The sequence below is a fragment of the Mytilus edulis genome, chromosome 13 (assembly GCF_963676685.1).
Source record: "Mytilus edulis chromosome 13, xbMytEdul2.2, whole genome shotgun sequence".
NCBI lineage: Eukaryota > Metazoa > Mollusca > Bivalvia > Mytilida > Mytilidae > Mytilus > Mytilus edulis.
In genome coordinates this window covers 13,625,890-13,650,163 of record NC_092356.1, presented here as the reverse complement: position 1 = coordinate 13,650,163, position 24,274 = coordinate 13,625,890, and the positions used below count along the sequence as shown (strand labels likewise).

The 24,274-nt window shown below is 32.5% G+C and overlaps 2 protein-coding genes across 4 annotated transcripts in view; one reads left to right on the top strand and one right to left on the bottom strand.

Annotated features, from left to right (window-relative positions):
- Positions 1–166: 166 nt before the first annotated feature.
- Positions 167–18,920, bottom strand: LOC139501723 (dynamin-like GTPase OPA1, mitochondrial). The gene is made up of 7 exons (XM_071290869.1): positions 18,793–18,920; positions 10,894–10,997; positions 8,856–8,942; positions 6,536–6,612; positions 2,935–3,052; positions 1,909–1,982; positions 167–278 (listed from the first exon to the last, which is right to left on the bottom strand). Exons 3-7 carry the CDS (start codon positions 8,925–8,927, stop codon positions 266–268), a joined length of 354 nt encoding a protein of 117 aa, XP_071146970.1. The 5' UTR covers positions 8,928–8,942; positions 10,894–10,997; positions 18,793–18,920; the 3' UTR covers positions 167–265.
- Positions 18,897–24,274, top strand: part of LOC139501721 (activated CDC42 kinase 1-like) — a 52,020-nt gene continuing 46,642 nt past the window's right edge. The window contains exon 1 of one of the 3 annotated variants that reach the window (XM_071290864.1): positions 18,897–18,973. In XM_071290864.1, the coding sequence (XP_071146965.1) occupies positions 18,903–18,973 (71 nt within the window). In that variant the 5' untranslated portion in view covers positions 18,897–18,902. The other 2 variants (XM_071290866.1, XM_071290867.1) reach the window with 2 other exon arrangements.

Below are 24,274 nucleotides of genomic sequence, written 5' to 3'. Positions count from 1 at the left end.
TCTTTGTTCTCAATCATGTTACTATACCTCTCTGACTCTCAAAATCTTTCAATCTATCTTATACTGTAGTTTTACATTGGACTTAATGTATCCACCAAACATAACAGTTTAACAAATAACTTTACTTTATCTTTTGAACATTCCAGAATACAATTGATCGGTCATTTTGAATTAAAATAATTTAGTTAATTACAATAATAATGTCTACTTACAGAGATAATCCCAGGTTTGTCTACAAGTACCATTATCTGTATACCTTTCACTGTCATTGATATACACTGAAAAGTAATTATAAGGCCATTTAAAATGTTTGATTCTCATCTAACTGTTTTGATTTTGGGTGAATCTTTTATGTTTTGCCCTCATTAGTGAAAGTTATAGTTAGGAAAAATTCAAAATCAAATTTATAATTTTTTGTGCCAGGAAAAAATCAGGGTGGGATATTAACAGCATAGAATTTCTAGACCTTAATAAAAACCAATATATATGTGAGTGGGGAATAAAAGTTTTAACATGTTAACAACAACTCTATTAGGCAAACAAACAGTTAACAACAAATGCAAAAATGCTGCTAACAGTTAACACAGTGGGTTGAAAACAGTTAACAGTTTAAATTTATCTGAGATAACAGTTAACAACACCTGGAAAAAAGCTTAAACAGGTTAACATAAAAAGGTATTCCCCCCCCCCCCCTTATGTGATGTACATTGTGGCTTTGTCGTTTATCTAATGTAACACAATACAATTTCAAGTAATTTAGTAGCACATTTTATCTATAGGAATAAAAGGACAGCAATAACTGTCTACGCTTTATCTAAATTATCATATATTCCCATCATTTTTACACTTAAAACATGAAAATGGCACAATATTTTTGATAAAAAATACCATATTATGCTGTGAATTTAACTGTGTGCCACCTAAGTTGAAATTCAAGTTTGTATTATCCTTAATATGAAGAATTGAATTCTTATTGTTTGAGGAATTTCCAATGGCAGTAAAGATAAAGAACAGCCGTCCAAAGACTGTTTATCAAGGTATATCACAAAATATTTTCAATCTAGTCCCTCACATGACGATGTATTTACTACATATTTTTTTTTAAATACAAAACTAATTAAATAAATTCAATTACAAACGAAAGTGAACCAACGCCTGGTGAGTCTGTAGTACGGTTACTGAGAGTCCATAAAGTGGATACCCGAGGGTATGCAGGGTCGTTATGATAAAAACATAAAATGTAGAGAGTCTTATAACAACAACACTTTAGGGACTGCTGCAGAAAATTTATTGATCGACATGTTTCGGTGCCTAGGGCACCGTCATCAGGATAAAATCAATACATAAAATCATGTTGAAGTAAAAAATCGGGTTGTTAAAATTTAAACGTCACAATGTTACAATGGTAAGTAACGTTATTAATAGCAACGTACTGAAAGTGAAAATGAAAGTTCATTGGAAGTATGTAAATAAACTATAAAAAGAATAATTTTAACAAACATTTTCACAACAAAAACATTTTATTTTTTAATTTCTTTTTATAGTTTATTTACATACTTCCAATGAACTTTCATTTTCACTTTCAGTACGTTGCTATTAATAACGTTACTTACCATTGTAACATTGTGACGTTTAAATTTTAACAACCCGATTTTTTACTTCAACATGATTTTATGTATTGATTTTATCCTGATGACGGTGCCCTAGGCACCGAAACATGTCGATCAATAAATTTTCTGCAGCAGTCCCTAAACAGTTGTTGTTATAAGACTCTCTACTAATTAAATAAATAATCATAGTATCCTGTCATTATCCTGTCTAAAGAGGAATCAGTGGCGGATCTGTGGTCAAGGGGTTGGGAATGATCACTAACTGAAGGACCAAACATAAGTAGAATATTTAACCTACCTCCTTGCTGACAGTCTGTCCTTCCCGAACACTTTTTTCATTGTCATTTCCACTTCACTGCGTAAATCTGCTAACTGTCAAAGAAAAAATAAACTATTCAATGATTGCTTAGAACAATTTTTACATGTCTTATCATGCTTGGCATATATAAAGCCAAGTTGAAATTCAATGTATAGGCAAACAGCGAGTTAGCTTCTTATAGATTCCACATATAAAGTACTAATTACTGTCAAGAAGCTGACCAAATAAAAAGTCATTCTATTGTTTAGGTCCTGAGAAAAGTGTGAACAAAATCAACATATCAATAAATTCAAATTAAACAGGAAGTAGGTGTTTACTTGTCCTTTTCCTGTATCTGTCGTCATGGTCCAAACAATTTAAAAAGTTTACACATTAAAATTTGTCACTGTCATCCCTACATAATAAGAATTCATTCTGTTCAGTAATTCCTGAGAAAAGCAACAATTTCATTTTTTAATTCATCACATTGAAATATTCAAAGTATTAGCAAACAGGAGCTAGTTTTCTGACAAATCTTAAAGGGTTCAAACAATTTTACTAAGTCAAGCAGGGATCAAACTAATAACTTCAAAGTTGACAGGCTTGTGATTACTGTAGATAGACCACTCATCATTAGAACAAACATTTAACAACTTTCTTGCATGCAAATATCAGGCAAAGGGTTCAAGAATAGCAGTGGAATGAGCAATAGCAAAATTCAAACAACCAGTGGATAATTTAAAGTTACTGTAAACTTACTTTTTCTGTGCATGCTTTAAATTTATTACACATTAAATTCTTATTGGCCAATATTTAAACAATTTCTTTCCATTATATTTTCAAAACAGGATTTTCATTTTCTTTAATAATTTTCACTAACCATGCCATAATTTTAACTTTATTTCATATAATTGTTCAGACTATATTTGTAAAATAATCACCACCCATCTGCCCTCTAATTAACCTCCCCACCCATCACACAATCAATTCTATAACATCCCTGATTAAATTGTTCAGGCTACTTACATCTGATTCTTTAGTGAGATCAAAATCTCTGTTCATGTCTTTAAATCCTGCTATATGGTATGGTCCTTCACTTAATGTAACTTTAACTAGAGATCGTGTCATCTTTTCACCTGATCCTCTGTGAAAAATGAAGAAAATTAAAAGGTCTAAATCATTGTACACAATATCTAGTCCCCCCTTTTTTTAGGGAATGAAGTACATTTGTGAAGTATAGGAAACTTTCCATTTAGTTTCAATGTTGACATTAAGTTATAAAAATCACTGCTTCTGAAATTTTTAAGAACAAAATACTCACAAGGCATGTGCATTTTGATAAGAAAAACCTAGCCAGGCACGTAGCTCCCTATACGCTAACACGCAGTTGCATGCACATTGATTCGGCATGAAAAAAAATTTTAAAAATTAAAAATTTATAAATTGAGTGTTTAAGGAAAAACACCTATGTTGTCACTTTTTTAGTTGATGAAATATCATTATAATATGACGTGCTTCTTTAGCTTTGTAAAGAAACTATACTTTATTATCCAATAAAATTAGTTTACACATGTGTATATTGACAGCGGCAGAAAAATGAATTTTATCAAATTGGTATACGCATTTAATGTATTTCAGGACACTTTCAAACACTAAAATGATACACATTTTGTTACTAATACTTTTACAATGACAACATTGTGTTACAATTCGAAATTGACATATTTGACATAGATACCGCAACGTTCATGTTGGCTGTTCTAACTTCAAAACCCCTCCCTCTGAAAAACACGTTTCATCTATCCTGTTAAAAGGCATGTATATAATAATTTCATTGAAACATATGATCTGACGATAAAATATAAAATAAAGTATAGGTTAATTATAACAGTTGTACTGAAAGGACAAAATTGTTTCATATTTATGATAAAATGGATTGACCCTAGCAGGGAATCGAACCCCATTCTCCTATAAAAAAAATAGGCGTAATTACCAATATACAACCAAGGTTTCCAATCCATTTTACAAATGCAACAAAATTGTCATTCAGTATTAATTTTAATCATTATGTAATACAGCATTTGAAATCGTCAGATGCACAAAGGCGTGCCCTTTTATCAACTTTACAGGGTGTAGCTACCGCAAGTATAGTCCAAATAAATAATTATGACGTCTGGCAAGGCTATTTTGTTTTGTTTCTGAGACGTCATTGTAGGAAATTAAAAATAGCCTTGCCAGACATCATAGTTATTTGGACTACCGCAGGTATAAATGAATCTCTGTCAAAGGTCCCCTCTTTCCAAGTCTGGAATGTCAGTAGTGAGCACAACTTTATCAAGGAATCCTCTATTAGAAATGAACATATTTACCAATGCTACAACAACCAGCAGAACATTTACAATTTATTTAGTAAATAAAGATCGACCTACCTGATTCTCCTTGTGCGTCAACCGCCATTGACAACTGATTTGAAAATGTGCGTGTCAGAAATTGACCTAAAAGAAAAAGACGTTGAATTATAACTTTTCTGTTTTATTGTGACACAAATATTGTTTAAGTTAATAAATTTATTAACTTCTGTTCAATTTTGAACTTTAGAAATACAACTTTGCGAAATTAAACTGGTTTGAACTAGTTGGATAAAAAAAGACACGGAGGTTGATGGAAGATCCTACACAAAAACTGTACACTTATACACAGCGAACATAGAAATTACCGTAATTGTCCTAATCAGAATCAAAATAATTGATGCCAGCTATACTTTATTTTATTTTTAACATGGGTAGGCATTATTTTCGTGTTATTTTAGCCCTCGCTATCGCTCTGGCAAAAATAATCACGGATATAATGCCTACCCATGTTAAAACTACAATAAAGTACAGCTGGCATCAATTATTTATCAATTAAATGACGGCATTTGGTTTCAAAATAAAAGTGTTATTGGAGATTATGACAAAATCGGACAGTAACTTGTATCTTTTACAAGATTTGAATGTGTAATACTCAGTCTAAGACATGTAGTTTAGGAGCACATTTTACAGTGTCCGGTCATCAGTTTGGAATGAGATGTACCAATGGGCATAAGAATTATCAGAACCCTTTGATATCGTTTAAAATATGGAGAGACGATGTGGTCGACAGACTATAGGAGCCAATTACCCTGCAAACACGCCAAAACAGTATTGGAAAGTCTCATCATTTTTTGCGTTCATAGACCATATGATAAGGGAACTAGAGAGTGGAGTCGCGTCTTGTATTATCAGAAAATCGCTTCATTGTGCTGTAGGAAATATAACAAACGAACAAATCTCAACATTGTCTGAGACAAACGAAACTGACCTGGCATGTAATTTTGATGAATTCAATTGGGAGTTTGCCTGATACTGAACACGTATGCTGATTTATAACATCTATGGAGATCTATCAGTGTGCTACTCATGTTAAAAACAAATGTACGATCAACAATAAACAACGACAGTTACTAGCATTACTGCCGTTATTCATCGTGATTTCAGTGTGAATATTGACAAAATAATAGAGAAGTTTAATTGTTTCCGCCTAGACCCGAAGAGCAATTTTGGACAAATTCGAGTAAACTCTGTATCACAAATATGTGTTGTTTATGTATTACTCAATTCAGAAAATTTAATTTTTTTATAAATCGTATCTACATATAGCTCCTCTTTTAACTGTCCTATGACCGAAAAATGAAAAAAAAACCATTTTTCTGAATAAAAGGGTCCCAAAAATTATGTTAGTTGCTTGCACATCATTTTATTCTAGCTACGCCCCTGCTAGCTTTTTCCATATGAAAGCAGTTGATAGAACTTTCTGTCTATCTACTATAGTTTAATAGATACTAGCTTTAGGTAAAAAGCAGTAATTGATTGAGGTAATATGTATTTTGAAGCTATACTTACCATTCACTTTCATAAAAGACCCCCAAAAAAATGTGACAAGAAATTTCTTTGTACAATGAGTGAGGTGAAATTTATAATATTGGCTTACAGGAAGAGACTGCATGGCAGATGTGAAAATTCATTACTCATTACAACTCAGAATAATCAAGCTGTATACACAAAATAAAATGGTTCCATTCTGGACAAGCCAAACAAAGATTGGCAAAACTTTTCATTGTTCAATGAAAGCTATAAAATTTCAAACAATGGTCAAACAGGACCTGGTTGGAATGAGGATGTAAATATTGCTTATTTGCTCCAACATAATTGAACTTGATCTGTGTATATTGGTAATAAGTATTGTGTGTAAGTTTCATAACATTTGGTGGAGGTAAAGTAATGCTCTAGTGTTAATGGCCAAATGATCTATTAACTCTTCACTTGTCGTTCTTCTGTATCTGTTGTCATAGTTCAAACCTAGTTCAAAATTGGGTGGCATCACTTTCACCCATTAAAGTTTTGACTCTTTAGAAATGGAGAGTGATGAATTTGCCATTTCCACACTAGAGCATTACTTTACCTCCACCAAATGTTATGAAACTTACACACAATACTTATTACCAATATACACAGATACTGGACCAGATGAGCTAATAATAAAGAGCTCTCGTAAATTATAATTAATAACACTGATGTGTGTATAATTGATACAAAAACTGTATACTTACCTGGGAAATATCCTAGCACCAGCTATCATTTCTAAAGTACTTGTTTTTCCAGAACTCTGATCTCCTACAACTACAACCTATAACAGAATTTTTCATTACATACATTATTAAAATAATAACAATACCAAATCAAAAAAAAATTTATGTCAATATTTAAGTCATATGAAATGAGTGAGTGGTGAAACACAATGTTTATCCAATTCTTGAACCAATGCATGTATATATCTTAAACTTAGCCCTCTGTGCACGAATTTATCTTTTTTTACGCAAATATATCATTTAATCGTCAATTTTTTTTCTCTCTGTTTGTTATGATTTAACAAATATGGCTGCTCATTAAATGCCGTGTTTTGAAGCAAAATTTTATCGATTGCCACCTTATAGTAAACAAATAACAAAAAGCATGGGTATTGAGCATGTGTTTAAAATGTACAATCAGATAATTGTTTATTTTAATGACAGACCCATGGGTATTGCGATCACCGGATTTTACGAGGAGGGTTACGCTCAGGTCACTATGCATACGGAAATTATGTCAGCAATTGCTTTCTGGAAGGAAGCAATTAAAAATAAGAAAACTTCTTCTAAATGTGGACAAATTAAAGAATTTTCCTCAGAAAAAAGTATATGTACATAAGTTGTAAAATGAAAACTATCTATTTAGTTATAAAAAAAACATATGCATAATTTTTTTAATTTGAGGTCTTAATTATGAGATATGAAAAAAGGAAAGGTTCACTTTTGGCAAAATATGCCTTTAATTTCAAATTTTTGTTCTTAAATTGATCTTTTTCAGGTAAAAAGAAAACATTCTTGGCTCAAGTCAGCATATTATCCAAATTTTGTGTCAAATAGAAGTAATATTTGTTAAAAATTGATTATCACTTCTTTTTCTACGTGAAATTACTCCTTTAATTTTCAAGACAGTATACTAACTCATAATGTCTCACTGAATTTGATATGTGTCCAATTCAATTCTTTATTATTGAAATTTTTTTACAATATACATATACAATGATATAGATACATGTTACTATTGTATAATCAATATATATGAAATATAAATTACTTAAATATACGATCATGACAAAACAGACAAAAGTATTAAAAACACAAAAAATATCAATTTTTATGCAGCACCTACATAAGTAAGGATATTATATTTCACTAAACATGGAGATGTGATAATGCAAGCAAGGTATGTTGTTCCATGAACATATTTTTTGTATGATGATGTTTTTTACTATGAAAATAAAGAAAACTTGCATTTGTATAATCAATATATATGAAATATAAATTACTTAAATATACGATCATGACAAAACAGACAAAAGTATTAAAAACACAAAAAATAAATACATATAAATATAATTCGAAATAGCAAATATTTGTAACAAATGATTTACAAATCATCTTACTGAAAACAGTCATTTCTGAGCTTCAGTGCTCTAAATATATATTTGCCTTAGTTGCACAAGTCTTTTACCTTAGTAGTGCTTAATAATTGTAAAAGTTTATAAGCAGATGGCTTACACCAATAATATGGCTTTATCAAACATTCACACAAATTTGAATATGTATTGACAATAAGCCATACATGGTTGTCAATATTAGAACAGTTAATACAGTCATTCAGTCATTCAATTAACAAATGAAGAGGTTTTTTTTCTTTATGACACAAGAAAAGCACTTGTAATGATAATTAAATTCATACAATAATTTAATACACTTTAAATTTTTGTGCTTTTTATTTTGAATTTGGATTTGAAGTTAAAATAATCCATGTGAACAATTAATATCACCAGAGAAAACTTGTTTGAGTTTTGTCCCCTTTACAATCAACAAATGAAAAGAACATTATTTTGCACATTATTGATACCTACATTTTATACCCTAGGTAAGTATTCCTGTTTATATTGATAGTACTTAAGTAGGTTTTTGTACATGAATGAGATTTTGAATAAATAAGCGGAAAGAGTATATTCACCATGCAAAGCGTTCTTATTCATTTGTTTGATGTGTTTGAGCATTTGATGTGTTTGAGCGTTTGATATGTTTGAGCATTTGATGTGTTTGAGCGTTTGATGTTTGAGCATTTGATGTGTTTGAGCGTTTGATGTGTTTGAGCGTTTGATGTGTTTTATCATTTGATAAGGTACTTTCTGTTTTGAATTTTCCTCAGAGTTCAGTATTTTTGTGATTTTACTTTTTACAGGCATAATTTTGGTAAACCTTTGATGTACAATTGGTTTGGTAAATAGTTGCCATTTCAAATATTTCTGTAGTACTGTCCTTTATTTTGCACATTATTCATACCTACCCTAGGTAAGTAATCCTGTGTATTGTATGTAGAATCATATCCTGATAGTTCATCTAATACATCAGAGTACATATCTATCAAGCATTTCTACAAAAAATAAAGAGAATCTCAAAAACAATTATTTTGACTAAAAAGGTATTTCTGAATAACAAATATATGAACACCAAATATTCTGAAATTTCTATATTACAAAGTATGAGCAGTATTTTTTTTTCCAAGACTAGGATTTGAGACACTAAAATTTTTGTTTGCTTGAAGTTTCAGTTAAAACTGTATTACAAGTAAAGGGAGACAACAAAACTTAACATCTGGCATATTCATATGAAAAGCTATGAATACGGCTGAAGTCTATCCCAAAAATATAAAAAGTTTTTATCTTATTTACAGCCAAAGACACAAAGTAGTGATTAAAAGCTTGATTAGTAGTTATAATTTTACCATCGATCTAAAAAAAAAAGTTAAATATAATTCAAATAAAAGACCTTTTTTTTCTTATTTATACAAATATATAAATATTTACTTTCAATGACAGCTCATTTTTATTAGTAAAAATTTTATCAGTCAGTAATATGAATTTCCTCACATGTATCTATACCATTCTACTCACACCAGAAAGTTTGAAAATCTATACTTGGACCCCCTAAGAAATTTTGAGAAAAGTGTACATGAACGCTTCATTTTTATGTGGTATAAATGTAAAAGTAAGAGAAGTTACATTTCATCATTTATAGTGCATACAATTTGTATATTATATAATATGTAATGTGAATCAGTTTTCTGTTGATACAAACTTGAATTATTACTATGTTTCAAAGTAACGCAAGATAAAACACTTTGTTGAACATGTATGATCACTGGTGCAGGCACACATGAGACAATGCTATACACAATACTACAAACTCAATTCAACACAATAGAACTACTTTTTACCATGTCAAAGCTACAAAAAAAAAAGCCAAGAGAAGCAAATGTCTAATTTTCAATTTTGATAAAGGGAGATAACCCAAAGTAACACCAAGATGTAAAGCCAAACTATACATGTATACATACTTTATAATATCTGCATTGAAGAAAGAAAGGTCTAGTCTGTTCATAGTTATACATGCTTGTTATATACTTATTGTAATAAATAGTGTCATATTTTTTTATTTACTTTTTTTACTTGTATGCATTTTTTAAGTCTTAGGTCTTATAAAAATCAGGACTGTTTTTAGTTTCTGTACATCATAAATTTAAAATCTAATAGATGTCAAAACAGAAATTTTGTTTTTCTTTAAATAAAATCAATTGTTTAGATTATCTTCAAAATTCATATCATTTCATAACTCAAAAAACAAAATTTTATAGTATATTTAAACATATTTTGTGTAAGATATTTAAAAGACAAAGAGCAGTTTAATGCATAACTGGTTTTCTTCTTTTTACAAGATCAGGAAGGAAAAGTGCAAACTAGCCAACTTATGCATAGGTAGCAGGACTGTGTTTACATTCAGAAAAGAGATGGTTTTTTTTTTACATGCATATGAGATCTGATGTATCATACAGTATAATAGGAAAATTGACAAAACTACTTAACTTACAAATACAAATGGAATCTGGAAGAAAATGTTGTTTTATCAACTTAAGTACTAAAACACATGGAAATGTTGGTGTCAGGATTTGTCCAGAAAATTATAATTGATTATTCAGAATAATCAAATGATGTTCTGAATTGATAAACTGACAAGCAGACTACACCTTTTATCTTTAATTATATTTCAATGAATGTTTGTGTATGTCTAATTTCTTTTACTAAGTATTTTTCAATTTTATGTTAATGTTTAACGGTTCAATTTCCTTTTTTAAGCATAGTTTCTATTTATTTACCTCTCATTTGTTTAAAATGCTATGTCCTTTGTTTTGTCCTGCAACTTCAACATCTGCAAATCGTAAACATGTTTTCACCTTTCAGTAAATAGAAAAATAAAGACTTTCTTTTGATGATCTTTCTTGTTTTTCAATTCAATATAAACATCTGTCATTTTTTCTTAAAACTTACCCTCCAATTGACTTTCCTTCCTGTTTTTCTTCCCTCATTAACAATTGTTTCCTTAGGTCTTTATTCTCAGATTCTAGTCTTTCAACCTCTTTTTGATATCTCATCTACAAAGACTACATGAAAATAACCACTGAGACATAATGTTGATGTAACCATATCATTTGTACAGTAAAAAAAGTAAATTAACTGACAGTATTTTCAAACAGGTAATTCAGTAAAAATTGAAATTAGTTTTCTCAATGGCAATCATATCATGTTCCTTATTTCTATAATAATAATAATTTATCTGAAAATCATTTTGACCATTTTGAAAAAGTTCTAGGACACAACTCTAGTATAGAAATTGCTGAAACTGTAAAAGTCAACCTTGATTTGCATTATATATTATAGATTTTCTCGTGGGTTTGAACCCACCCCCACTGAAAAATTGTCATTTTCCGTCTTTTTTACGATTTTAAAACGACCTTGAGAGGTGAACATTAACCAGACTGTGTTTCTTTGTCATTCAAGTATTACCCTATAGTTACAGCAGTCCATGCATACTAACTGGGAGTATATGGGACTTAAGTGTCTTGCTGGCGAATTATTATCGTCAAGTCAGGTCTGCCTAAATGTCCGTTTTTACGGATTTTTGACAAAACGGTGACCTAGATTTTACAGACTAGATTCCTATTGGCCATATTACACCTCTTTGTGTTCCTATACCACCTATGCATGCATTTCAATAATAGTTTATACCTACAATGACTACCAGTTAAGTAGTGGCCATCAAAAGATGCCCTCCCCCACCTGATTTTGGCTACTTTTCACGTTTTTTCCGATTTTGAACTCTTAAACGGCTTTCAACGTGCCATATTTTCATAAACAGACGTCTGAGAAGAGTTTATGGACCATGAACTGCTTGGTTGAAGTCCCTGCTATCATGACAGTTCAGGTGGGGCAGTTCAAACTAGAGGCTCTAAAGAGCCTGTGTCGCTCACCTTGGTCTATGTGAATATTAAAGGAAGCAGATGGATTCATGACAAAATTGTGTTTTGGTGATGGTGATGTGTTTGTACATCTTACTTTACTGAACATTCTTGCTGTTTAAAACTATCTCTATCTACAATGAACTTGGACCATTAGTTTCAGTGGAAAATGTTAGTAAAAATTTATAAATTATATGAAATTGTTAAAAATTGACTATAAAGAACAATAACTCCTAAGGGGGTCAATTGACTATTTCGGTCACGTTGACTTATTTGTAAATCTTACTTTGCTGAACATTATTGTTGTTTACAGTTTATTTCTATCAATAATAATATTCAAGATAATGACAAAAAACAGCAAAATTTCCTTAAAACTAACAATTCAGGGTCAGCAACCCAACAACGGGTTGTCCGATTCATCTAAAAATTTCAGAGCAGATAAATGTTGCATTATAAACTATTTTACCCCATGTCAGATTTGCTCTAAATGCTTTGGGTTTTGAGTTATAAGCCAAAAACTGCATTTTACCCCATGTTCTATTTTTAGCCATGGCGGCCATCTTGGTTGGATGGCCGGGTCGACGGACACATTTTTCAAACTACTAACCCAAAAGATGATTGTGGCCAAGTTTGGATTAATTTGGCCAAGTAGTTTCAGAGGAGAAGATTTTTGTAAAAGATTACTAAGATTTAGGAACTAGAGGCTCTAAAGAGCCTGTGTCACTCACCTTGGTCTATGTGCATATTAAACAAAGGAGTCACAAATGGATTCATGACAAAATTGTATTTTGGTGATGGTGATGTGTTTGAAGTTCTTACTTTACTGAACATTCTTGCTTCTTACAATTATATCTATAATGAACTTTGCCCATTAGTAACAGAGAAAAATATTTGGTAAAAATTTACACAAATTTACCAAATTAATGAAAATTGTTAAAAATTGACTATAAAGGGCAATAACTCCTTAAGGGGTCAATTGACCATTTAGGTCATGTGGACTTATTTGTAGATCTTACTTTGATGAACATTATCGCTGTTTACAGTTTATCGCTATCTATAATAGTATTCAAGATAATAACCAAAAACAGCAAAATTTCTTTAAAAATTACCAATTGGAGGGCAGCAACCCAACAACCGGTTGTCCAATTCATTTGAATATTTCAGGGCAGATATATATTGACTTGATTAACAATTTAACTCCTTGTCAGATTTCCTCTAAATGATTTGGTTTCAGAGTTATAAGCAAAAAACTACATTTTACCCCTGTTCTATTTTTAGCCGTGGTGGCCATCTTGGTTGGATGGCCAGGTCATCGGACACATTTTTCAAACAAGGTACCTCAAAGATAATTGTGGTTAAGTTTGAATTAATTTGGCCTAGTAGTTTCAGAGGAGAAGATTTTTGTAAAAGATAACTAAGATTTACGAAAAATGATTAAAAATTGACTATAAAGGGCAATAACTCCTAAAGGGGTCAACTGACCATTTCGGTCATGTTGACTTATTTGTAAATCTAACTTTGCTGAACATTATTGCTGTTTACAGTTTATCTCTATCTATAATAATATTCAAGATAATAACCAAAAACGGCAAAATTTCCTCAAAATTACCAATTCAGGGGCAGCAACCCAACAACAGGTTGACCGATTCATCTGAAAATTTCAGGGCAGATAGATCTTGACCTGATAAACATTTTTACCCCACATCAGATTTCCTCTAAATGCTTTGGTTTTTGAGTTATAAGCCAAAAACTGCATTTTACCCCTATGTTCTATTTTTACCTGTGGCGGCCATCTTGGTTGGTTGACCGGGTCACGCCACACATTTTTTAAACTACATACCCCAAAGATGATTGTGGCCAAGTTTGGATTAATTTGGCCCAGTAGTTTCAGAGGAGAAGATTTTTGTAAAAGATTACTTAGATTTATGAAAAATGGTTAAAAATTGACTATAAAGGGCAATAACTCCTAAAGGGGTCAACTGACCATTTCAGTCATGTTGACTTATTTGTAAATCTAACTTTGCCGAACATTATTGCTGTTTACAGTTTATCTCTATCTATAATAATATTCAAGATAATAACCAAAAACAGTAAAATTTCCTCAAAATGACCAATTCAGGGGCAGGAACCCAACAACGGGTTGACCGATTCATCTGAAAATTTCAGGGCAGATAGATCTTGACCTGATAAACATATTTACCCCATGTCAGATTTCCTCTAAATGCTTTGGTTTTTGAGTTATAAGCCAAAAACTGCATTTTACCCCTATGTTCTATTTTTACCCGTGGCGGCCATCTTGGTTGGTTGACCGGGTCACGCCACACATTTTTCAAACTAGATACCCCAATGATGATTGTGGCCAAGTTTGGTTCAATTTGGCCCAGTAGTTTCAGAGGAGAAGATTTTTGTAAAAGTTAACGACGACGGACGACGACGGACGACAGACGACGACGACGACGGACGCCGGACGCAAAGTGATGGGAAAAGCTCACTTGGCCCTTCGGGCCAGGTGAGCTAAAAATGGTTAAAAATTGACTATAAAGGGCAATAACTCCTAAAGGGGTCAACTGACCATTTCAGTCATGTTGACTTATTTGTAAATCTTACTTTTCTGAACATTATTGCTGTTTATAGTTTATCTCTATCTATAATAATATTCAAGATAATTACCAAAAAGAGCAAAATTTCCTTAAAATTACTAATTCAGGGTCAGCAACCCAACAACAGGTTGCCCGAATCATCTGAAAATTTCAGAGCAGATAGATCTTGAACTGATAAACAATTTTACCCCATGTCAGATTTGCTCTAAATGCTTTGGGTTTTGAGTTATAAGCCAAAAACTGCATTTTATCCCATGTTCTATTTTTAGCCATGGCGGCCATCTTGGTTTGATGGCAGGGTCACCAGACACATTTTTCAAACTACTAACCCAAAAGATGATTGTGGCTAAGTTTGGATTAATTTGGCCCTGTAGTTTCAGAGAAGAAGATTTTTGTAAAATATTACTAAGATTTACGAAAAATGGTTAAAAATTGACTATAAAGGGCAATAACTCCTAAAGGGGTCAACTGACCATTTCAGTCATGTTGACTTATTTGTAAATCTTACTTTGCTGAACATTATTGCTGTTTACTGTTTATCTCTATGTATAATAATATTCAAGATAATAACCAAAAACAGCAAAATTTCCTTAAAATTACTAATTCAGGGGCAGCAACCCAACAACGGGTTATCCGATTCATCTGAAAATTTCAGGGCAGATAGATCTTCACCTGTTTAACGATTCCACCCCATGTCAGATTTGCTCTAAATGCTTTGGGTTTTGAGTTATAAGCCAAAAACTGCATTTTACCCCATGTTCTATTTTTAGCCATGGCGGCCATCTTGGTTGGATGGCCGGGTCAACGGACACATTTTTCAAACTACTAACCCAAAAGATGATTGTGGCCAAGTTTGGATTAATTTGGCCAAGTAGTTTCAGAGGAGAAGATTTTTGTAAAAGATTACTAAGATTTAGGAACTAGAGGCTCTAAAGAGCCTGTGTCGCTCACCTTGGTCTATGTGCATATTAAACAAAGGAGTCACAAATGGATTCATGACAAAATTGTATTTTGGTGATGGTGATGTGTTTGAAGTTCTTACTTTACTGAACATTCTTGCTTCTTACAATTATATCTATAATGAACTTTGCCCATTAGTAACAGAGAAAAATATTTGGTAAAAATTTACACAAATTTACCAAATTAATGAAAATTGTTAAAAATTGACTATAAAGGGCAATAACTCCTTAAGGGGTCAATTGACCATTTAGGTCATGTGGACTTATTTGTAGATCTTACTTTGATGAACATTATCGCTGTTTACAGTTTATCGCTATCTATAATAGTATTCAAGATAATAACCAAAAACAGCAAAATTTCTTTAAAAATTACCAATTGGAGGGCAGCAACCCAACAACCGGTTGTCCAATTCATTTGAATATTTCAGGGCAGATATATATTGACTTGATTAACAATTTAACTCCTTGTCAGATTTCCTCTAAATGATTTGGTTTCAGAGTTATAAGCAAAAAACTACATTTTACCCCTGTTCTATTTTTAGCCGTGGTGGCCATCTTGGTTGGACGGCCAGGTCATCGGACACATTTTTCAAACAAGGTACCTCAAAGATAATTGTGGTTAAGTTTGAATTAATTTGGCCTAGTAGTTTCAGAGGAGAAGATTTTTGTAAAAGATAACTAAGATTTACGAAAAATGATTAAAAATTGACTATAAAGGGCAATAACTCCTAAAGGGGTGAACTGACCATTTCGGTCATGTTGACTTATTTGTAAATCTAACTTTGCTGAACATTATTGCTGTTTACAGTTTATCTCTATCTATAATAATATTCAAGATAATAACCAAAAACGGCAAAATTTCCTCAAAATTACCAATTCAGGGGCAGCAACCCAACAACAGGTTGACCGATTCATCTGAAAATTTCAGGGCAGATAGATCTTGACCTGATAAACATTTTTACCCCACATCAGATTTCCTCTAAATGCTTTGGTTTTTGAGTTATAAGCCAAAAACTGCATTTTACCCCTATGTTCTATTTTTACCTGTGGCGGCCATCTTGGTTGGTTGACCGGGTCACGCCACACATTTTTTAAACTACATACCCCAAAGATGATTGTGGCCAAGTTTGGATTAATTTGGCCCAGTAGTTTCAGAGGAGAAGATTTTTGTAAAAGATTACTTAGATTTATGAAAAATGGTTAAAAATTGACTATAAAGGGCAATAACTCCTAAAGGGGTCAACTGACCATTTCAGTCATGTTGACTTATTTGTAAATCTAACTTTGCCGAACATTATTGCTGTTTACAGTTTATCTCTATCTATAATAATATTCAAGATAATAACCAAAAACAGTAAAATTTCCTCAAAATGACCAATTCAGGGGCAGGAACCCAACAACGGGTTGACCGATTCATCTGAAAATTTCAGGGCAGATAGATCTTGACCTGATAAACATATTTACCCCATGTCAGATTTCCTCTAAATGCTTTGGTTTTTGAGTTATAAGCCAAAAACTGCATTTTACCCCTATGTTCTATTTTTACCCGTGGCGGCCATCTTGGTTGGTTGACCAGGTCACGCCACACATTTTTCAAACTAGATACCCCAATGATGATTGTGGCCAAGTTTGGTTCAATTTGGCCCAGTAGTTTCAGAGGAGAAGATTTTTGTAAAAGTTAACGACGACGGACGACAGACGACGACGACGACGACGGACGCCGGACGCAAAGTGATGGGAAAAGCTCACTTGGCCCTTCGGGCCAGGTGAGCTAAAAATGGTTAAAAATTGACTATAAAGGGCAATAACTCCTAAAGGGGTCAACTGACCATTTCAGTCATGTTGACTTATTTGTAAATCTTACTTTTCTGAACATTATTGCTGTTTATAGTTTATCTCTATCTATAATAATATTCAAGATAATTACCAAAAAGAGCAAAATTTCCTTAAAATTACTAATTCAGGGTCAGCAACCCAACAACAGGTTGCCCGAATCATCTGAAAATTTCAGAGCAGATAGATCTTGAACTGATAAACAATTTTACCCCATGTCAGATTTGCTCTAAATGCTTTGGGTTTTGAGTTATAAGCCAAAAACTGCATTTTATCCCATGTTCTATTTTTAGCCATGGCGGCCATCTTGGTTTGATGGCAGGGTCACCAGACACATTTTTCAAACTACTAACCCAAAAGATGATTGTGGCTAAGTTTGGATTAATTTGGCCCTGTAGTTTCAGAGAAGAAGATTTTTGTAAAATATTACTAAGATTTACGAAAAATGGTTAAAAATTGACTATAAAGGGCAATAACTCCTAAAGGGGTCAACTGACCATTTCAGTCATGTTGACTTATTTGTAAATCTTACTTTGCTGAACATTATTGCTGTTTACTGTTTATCTCTATGTATAATAATATTCAAGATAATAACCAAAAACAGCAAAATTTCCTTAAAATTACTAATTCAGGGGCAGCAACCCAACAACGGGTTATCCGATTCATCTGAAAATTTCAGGGCAGATAGATCTTCACCTGTTTAACGATTCCACCCCATGTCAGATTTGCTCTAAATGCTTTGGTTTTTGAGTTATAAGCCAAAAACTGCATTTTACCCCTATGTTCTATTTTTAGCCATGGCGGCCATCTTGAATGGTTGGTCTGGTCACCGGACACATTTTTTAAACTAGTTACCCCAATGATGATTATGGCCAAGTTTGGTTTCATTTGGCCCAGTAGTTTCAGAGGAGAAGATTTTTGTAAAAGTTAACGACGACGACGGTTGACGATGGACAACGGACGGCAAGTGATGAGAAAAGCTCACTTGGCCTTTTAGGCCAGGTGAGCTAAAAAGGTATGGAGGGTCATACAGGCCATCAAAGAATGGTTGTCGCCATGACGCCTATAGGCGTCATTGGGGGTTAATGGGTTAAGTACCTACAGAACAACCATTATTTCTTGTTTATCCTGCACAATGACGATCACTAAGACGCTTGATGAACGTAAATAGTGCAACCCCCTCTATCTGGTAAATGCATCATAAAGGCGTGTATAATTGACAAGTTTTTTCCGGTGACGGATGAACTCGAAAGTGGTCTATTATCTCTTGTGTTTTTCATTTTAAAATCTTCAATGTTTTATACATTCAATATTTACACCAAAGCAATTTAAAACAACAATCATGATTTCCAATAATTCAACTGGAATTTGAATTAAAATTGGGCGCGAACGTGTAGAGTGCGAACGGACCTTGGGTGCGAACGTGCGAGGTGCGAAAATGTTTTGGGCGCGAACGGACCTGATACCGTCATGGACTGACTGACATGTTCATCTTTCTTTAAGTTTTTATCATGGTTTCGCTCTATAACATAAATTTACCCGAAGCGACCTGTGATGATACAGAATACTGTGATGATTATATGAGACATTTTATATCTGTGGCAACACTTCAAAATTTTTAGTCATAAATTGTTCGGTTTCGGGTTCGAATGTCCTTGACCTCCAGCGCCAAGCCTAGAGCTTTTCTGCAAATACGGAAATTTGTTAAGACCGTACCCAGGTAGTATTTACTATTTCAGTACTTCCGCTAAATTTATTTCCTAGTTCACTCAAAGATAGAAAGGAAAAATGTGACGTTTTCTCTGATTTTATAGTTAAAAGCATCAAAGTAGTACATTAAGAATTATAGTAGGTAAGGAAAATACATTATCTCGACCCTTGTAACAAATATTTCTCTCAGCAGAGGAAGAAAACACACACACTACAAACAGTCAAACAGTGAAACACTGACAAAGAATTCTAAAATCATAAATTACAGAAAAAGTCGTTATTTGAACATGTTAAAGTCCTGATTGTAATTTTAATTTGTTTGTCCTCAATTCTTGTGATTTGGTTTCTGGATGTACAGTTTTGTATACTATGTACTTGAGTTGTACCAAAAGCTTCTAAAGAAGTATACACCTTATCGCTAATCCCGTCTGACCCGGCCGCTTGAACTTTTGACGTCAACAACAATCACTTTTCCATTGTGGCATCAGGTATTTTGTTTTAAGATGTCAACATTTTAGTGATAAGGTGTATTTGGAGAAGACAGTGTGGCACATAATCTGGATCTCCTGTAGTTGGTGATCGCAATACTCGTATACCAGTGACGGTTGTCCACAATACTGGTACATGTATAAAAATTGTGTACCAGTATTGTTACATTTTTTTTTTAAAAGCAACAATACCAATGAATACTGGTACATAACTGATACATGTATATATACCAGTATTCTATGTATTGTTGATTATATTTTAAGGTCTACATGTATAATGATAAATGAATATTAAGCAAAATTAGAAATTGAAGATCAAAGTGAAATTAAATGAAGCCAAGCAGATTATAGAGGATAATTGTGAAATCAATTAACAACCAGTTAAAAATAATTACTATACTTATACAAATACATAAGATTCTTGTAATTATCTCAAATTATGCAAACATATGTTAATTATGTAAAAAAATTGCTAATAATTTTATCCAGTAATATTGTTAGCTTTTTTCAAAACTACCTCTACCCTTTTTTATTGGGAAAATATGCGTCATTTTTATCAAATAGGGAAATTTATAATGAAAGATTAATTTGACTGGAACTTCAATTTGCAGACCCGCTTTTGAGAGGTACATTTTTTTGTAAACCCTCATTTGAAATAAGACCCCTTATTGTCAGTGATGATACATAAATAGACCCTTAAATCTGCACATATAGTCATTTTAGGCATGAAAATGGTTTAAATGAGTGTTTTTCAGTTTGTATTCATGCACAATTACTACTGAGACTGCACTGTTTGGGAAAAAAGTTGTCTTTTTGGGAATAATTTTAAGCCATTTTTGGGGAAGACGGCTTCAAGCCGTCAATCCCCTATGGGGTTGACCATAGTGACCTTCCCTCACATCATTCATTTTGTTTTTATAGTGTGGAAAACCCCCCAACAAATCTTACTAAAATTGAAGAGAAGGAGACCCAGAAATGAATAGTTTGACTTTAAACACTTATTTACACATTTCCCTTCTGTTTCTCACGAAATTATCGTATCTTGAGCTCTCCTTTACACTGTTTATCATGGTTATGTTTCTTTTACAATCCGGAAAATCAGTATGACGAGATATTCTAAATATATCCAACCTACATTGTATTTTATAGTGACGTCATTCTTGGAATGCCACACTACGCAGAAGCAGGAATATCCTTCACTGGTTATTTAAATCATTCTCAGAGATCGTGCACTAATTACACATTGGTATTTGTTGAATTTAAACATAATAATGTTTGCTGTAGATGATTCAAACATCAACATGCAATACTTTAATTTGTAGGTGAACAACTTTCAAAGTAAACAAAGATCGTGGGGATACATGAGATAGGGGAGAGAAACGATTTTATTCATTTTTTTCTGTAAAAATTCTGTTTTGAGAATATTACTCCAATTCAGGAGCACCTCAATTGTTGAGTAATTATCCACTTAAATAAAAGTTAATGTATCTTAACACTTAAAATGTGACATTTCATTGGATTAGTAGTCTTCCATTAAAACTGAATTTTTGTGTACCAACATCATGAACATAATCATTGTAATGGTAAAAAAAAAATGTTGCATTTTGTAGTTTAAGCCTATTTATTCATGAAATTTACAAATATTTCAAATTTAGGATTTGGAAATAAGCTTCTTATTTTTGATTGAGTTAAGTCTGCCAAATGATATTTTATCGTATGTTTTTCTATGTTGTGATGTTATGCTATTGTTTCGGTAAAAGGGAGAAGGTTTGGATCCATTAAAACGTTTAATCCCGCTGCAAATGTTTGCACCTGTCCTAAGTCAGGAATCTGATGTACAGTAGTTGTCGTTTGTTTATGTAATATATACGTGTTTCTCGTTTCTCGTTTTGTTTATATAGATTAGACCGTTGGTTTTCCCGTTTGAATGGTTTTATACTAGTAATTTTGGGGCCCTTTATAGCTTGTTGTTCGGTGTGAGCCAAGGCTCCGTGTTGAAGGCCGTACTTTAACCTATAATGGTTTACTTTTTTAAATTGTTATTTGGATGGAGAGTTGTCTCATTGGCACTCACACCACATCTGCCTTTATCTATTCACACAGTTTACATCAATCATATTGTTTTTTATTAGTACCTGTTTCCCTGTGATGAGAGTTGTAACTGGGAACTTCATCAATGGAAAGTTAAAACTGAATAGATTTTTCAGTCCAAACTTTCTTCAAAAAAACTTAAAAATCTAAGAGTACTGTCACAAAAAGTGGAAAATGGCCCTAGTCTGCAGTTCAGTGGTACACAATTAAGATTTCAAAAAATATTGTAGTTGTTGTGAAATGACAGAATTCAGTTGAAATTTAGATAATTAAATATCAACTTTAATCATATGTTTAGATTTAGAAGATGCAGATCTCTTCCATTGGTCCAAATTGAATCCTAAACTAAGGAAACGAAATTACATTAAACAACAATTGATTTCAATATCGTCAACCTTTCTACATGTTCTAGCTGTTCTTTTTTCCATTCTTTATATGAAGACTATCAAAAGATACCCCCCCTTCCAAAAAAAAAAATTAAACAGTCAGAGCTCAGACATAAACAAGTCGATTTCTGTTTTTGACTTAAAGAAGTCAAAACATGTATTTATTATTAAAATGTATTTTCAATTTTAGACTTATCTAAGTCACAAAATGACAGACTTGTTTAGGTCTATTTATGTTGATGAAAAAACTTAATTTGACTTGGTGGCCAAAGTACACCACCTATGACAGCGAAAACCTGTCCGAGAGTTCACAAGGACTTGAGCTATCTATATTTAATCATTTAATTGAACATCCTTACTAAACACAGATGTTTTACCTCATTAAGTGTGGATCCAGGTGGTTGCATTGTAAGGTTAATTAACATTATCCCCGATTTTTTAGACTCTCTTTCATATTTTTCTTTAGAAGACAAAGCATTGGCTTTCAATGTTGTCATTATTTGATTTAGATGCATGACCTTTTTATAAATATGCGTGGGTCTTGAAGTTAACCAATTTTGGTAACTTATCGACTTGTAGGAGTCGATATTTGCAACTTTTTGATTCTGGTCAATCATTTCTTGCTTAACAATATTTGACTTATTAAAGTCGTATTTTGTCTTGCATTAAAGGGAGACAAATCCTAAAACTTACCAATTTAGACCTCTATGAGTCAAAAGCAGATTCAGACTTATTTATGTCTGAGCTCTGACTGTTAAATAGAAACAAGGGCCGTGTTTCCCCTCAGAGCTATTTTTTCAAATTGGGATTTTTCTCCCGGGGAAAAAGCCTTTATTCTCCATTAATTTAAGGCAAACAATATCACCGTTATCAGGTTATCATATTTCTATATTTTATTAAATTCAATTTAGATAAAAATATTTTTTTTATTATCTGAGTTATTAATAAATTCAAGCAAATTTTTACATTCTTATATAACAAATGGAAGTTTTTAACAACCTTGACTGGCTGTACAGCCCTTGTATGGTAGCTGGTATTACATTTTAACACTGTAAATTCAGCATACATTGTACAAATGTTGTATACATCATACATGTATCCATGATAACCAGTTGCGGATCCAGAAATTTTCATAAGTGGGGGCCCACTGACTGACCTAAGAGGGGGCCCGCTCCAGTCATGCTTCAATGATTCCCTATATAAGCAACCAAATATTTTCCCAAAAAGGGGGGGCCCGGGCCCCCTGGCTCCCCCCTAAATCCGCCTCTGATAACTAAGATCATATGCATTTGTTGGTCTTTATTTTCTTATCTAAAATCTTTCACAATAAAAGATATAGGGGCGGATCCAGGATTTTGGAAAGAGGGGGCGAAGCAATTAAATTTGGCAAGCAGAGTGAGACGAAGGATTTTTGGGACCTTTTTTAGACTATAAAACATAAGAATAAGTGTAAAATGCATTTTTTAAACGGTTCCTGACTTCATGGACTTGGGCATGTATATCTAATAGCTGCTATTAAGTGTAAGGGTTAAACATTTTTGATGCCGTATTCTCTCCATTAAATGATTGGATAAATCCAAAACTATGTACTAATATATTTGAAGTCTGATTTGTTAGTAAAAATGGACATGGAAAATTTGATGTAGGTTTAGAACTTACTAGTATGACCTCACAGATTTCTTGTATTGTTGTAAACAAGATATACGTCAGGCTATTCAATGAAATTTAAAATACAACCAACAGGATTTAACCATCTCAGTGCCATGGGCCACTTTTGGTCATTGTTTTTTTTACTCTAATGCTATGAAATGTACTATGACGTAACGTCATTGTCCGTGCTTCTTTGTAATGCATAAAGGGCTCCAAATTATTCGAATATTGTATTTTTTTAAAAGTTGTGTAAACTAAGTACACAGCTAAAAAATAGTTTATCAATAAGATAATATATTTTTCTAATAAATCAAATTATGCTTTATGATGTCTTTTATACATATCTTTTTTATTCTCCTAACCTTTAGTTCATAATCTAAGTTCGCTTTCATTATTGACTATCTTTTATTTTCTTTGCCATGCTGTGGACATTATTAGTTATCTTTTCAAAATTCATACATGGTGTAAACAATTACGGTGTTAAATTCCATACACCCCTGATTACACCAATATAACGAATTCATTTCTTAGGAACAATTCCCTTACTCATTTTTAAACCACGATGTAAAATTGAAAATTGGTAATGAAAAATTTCCAGTGTAACATTTTTTAACTTCAATGTTGCTGCGCGTTGTCAAATTTATACTTTTTTCTTTATTCTGGGGAAAATTCAGAATTTTTTTGTGTTCTTTTGAA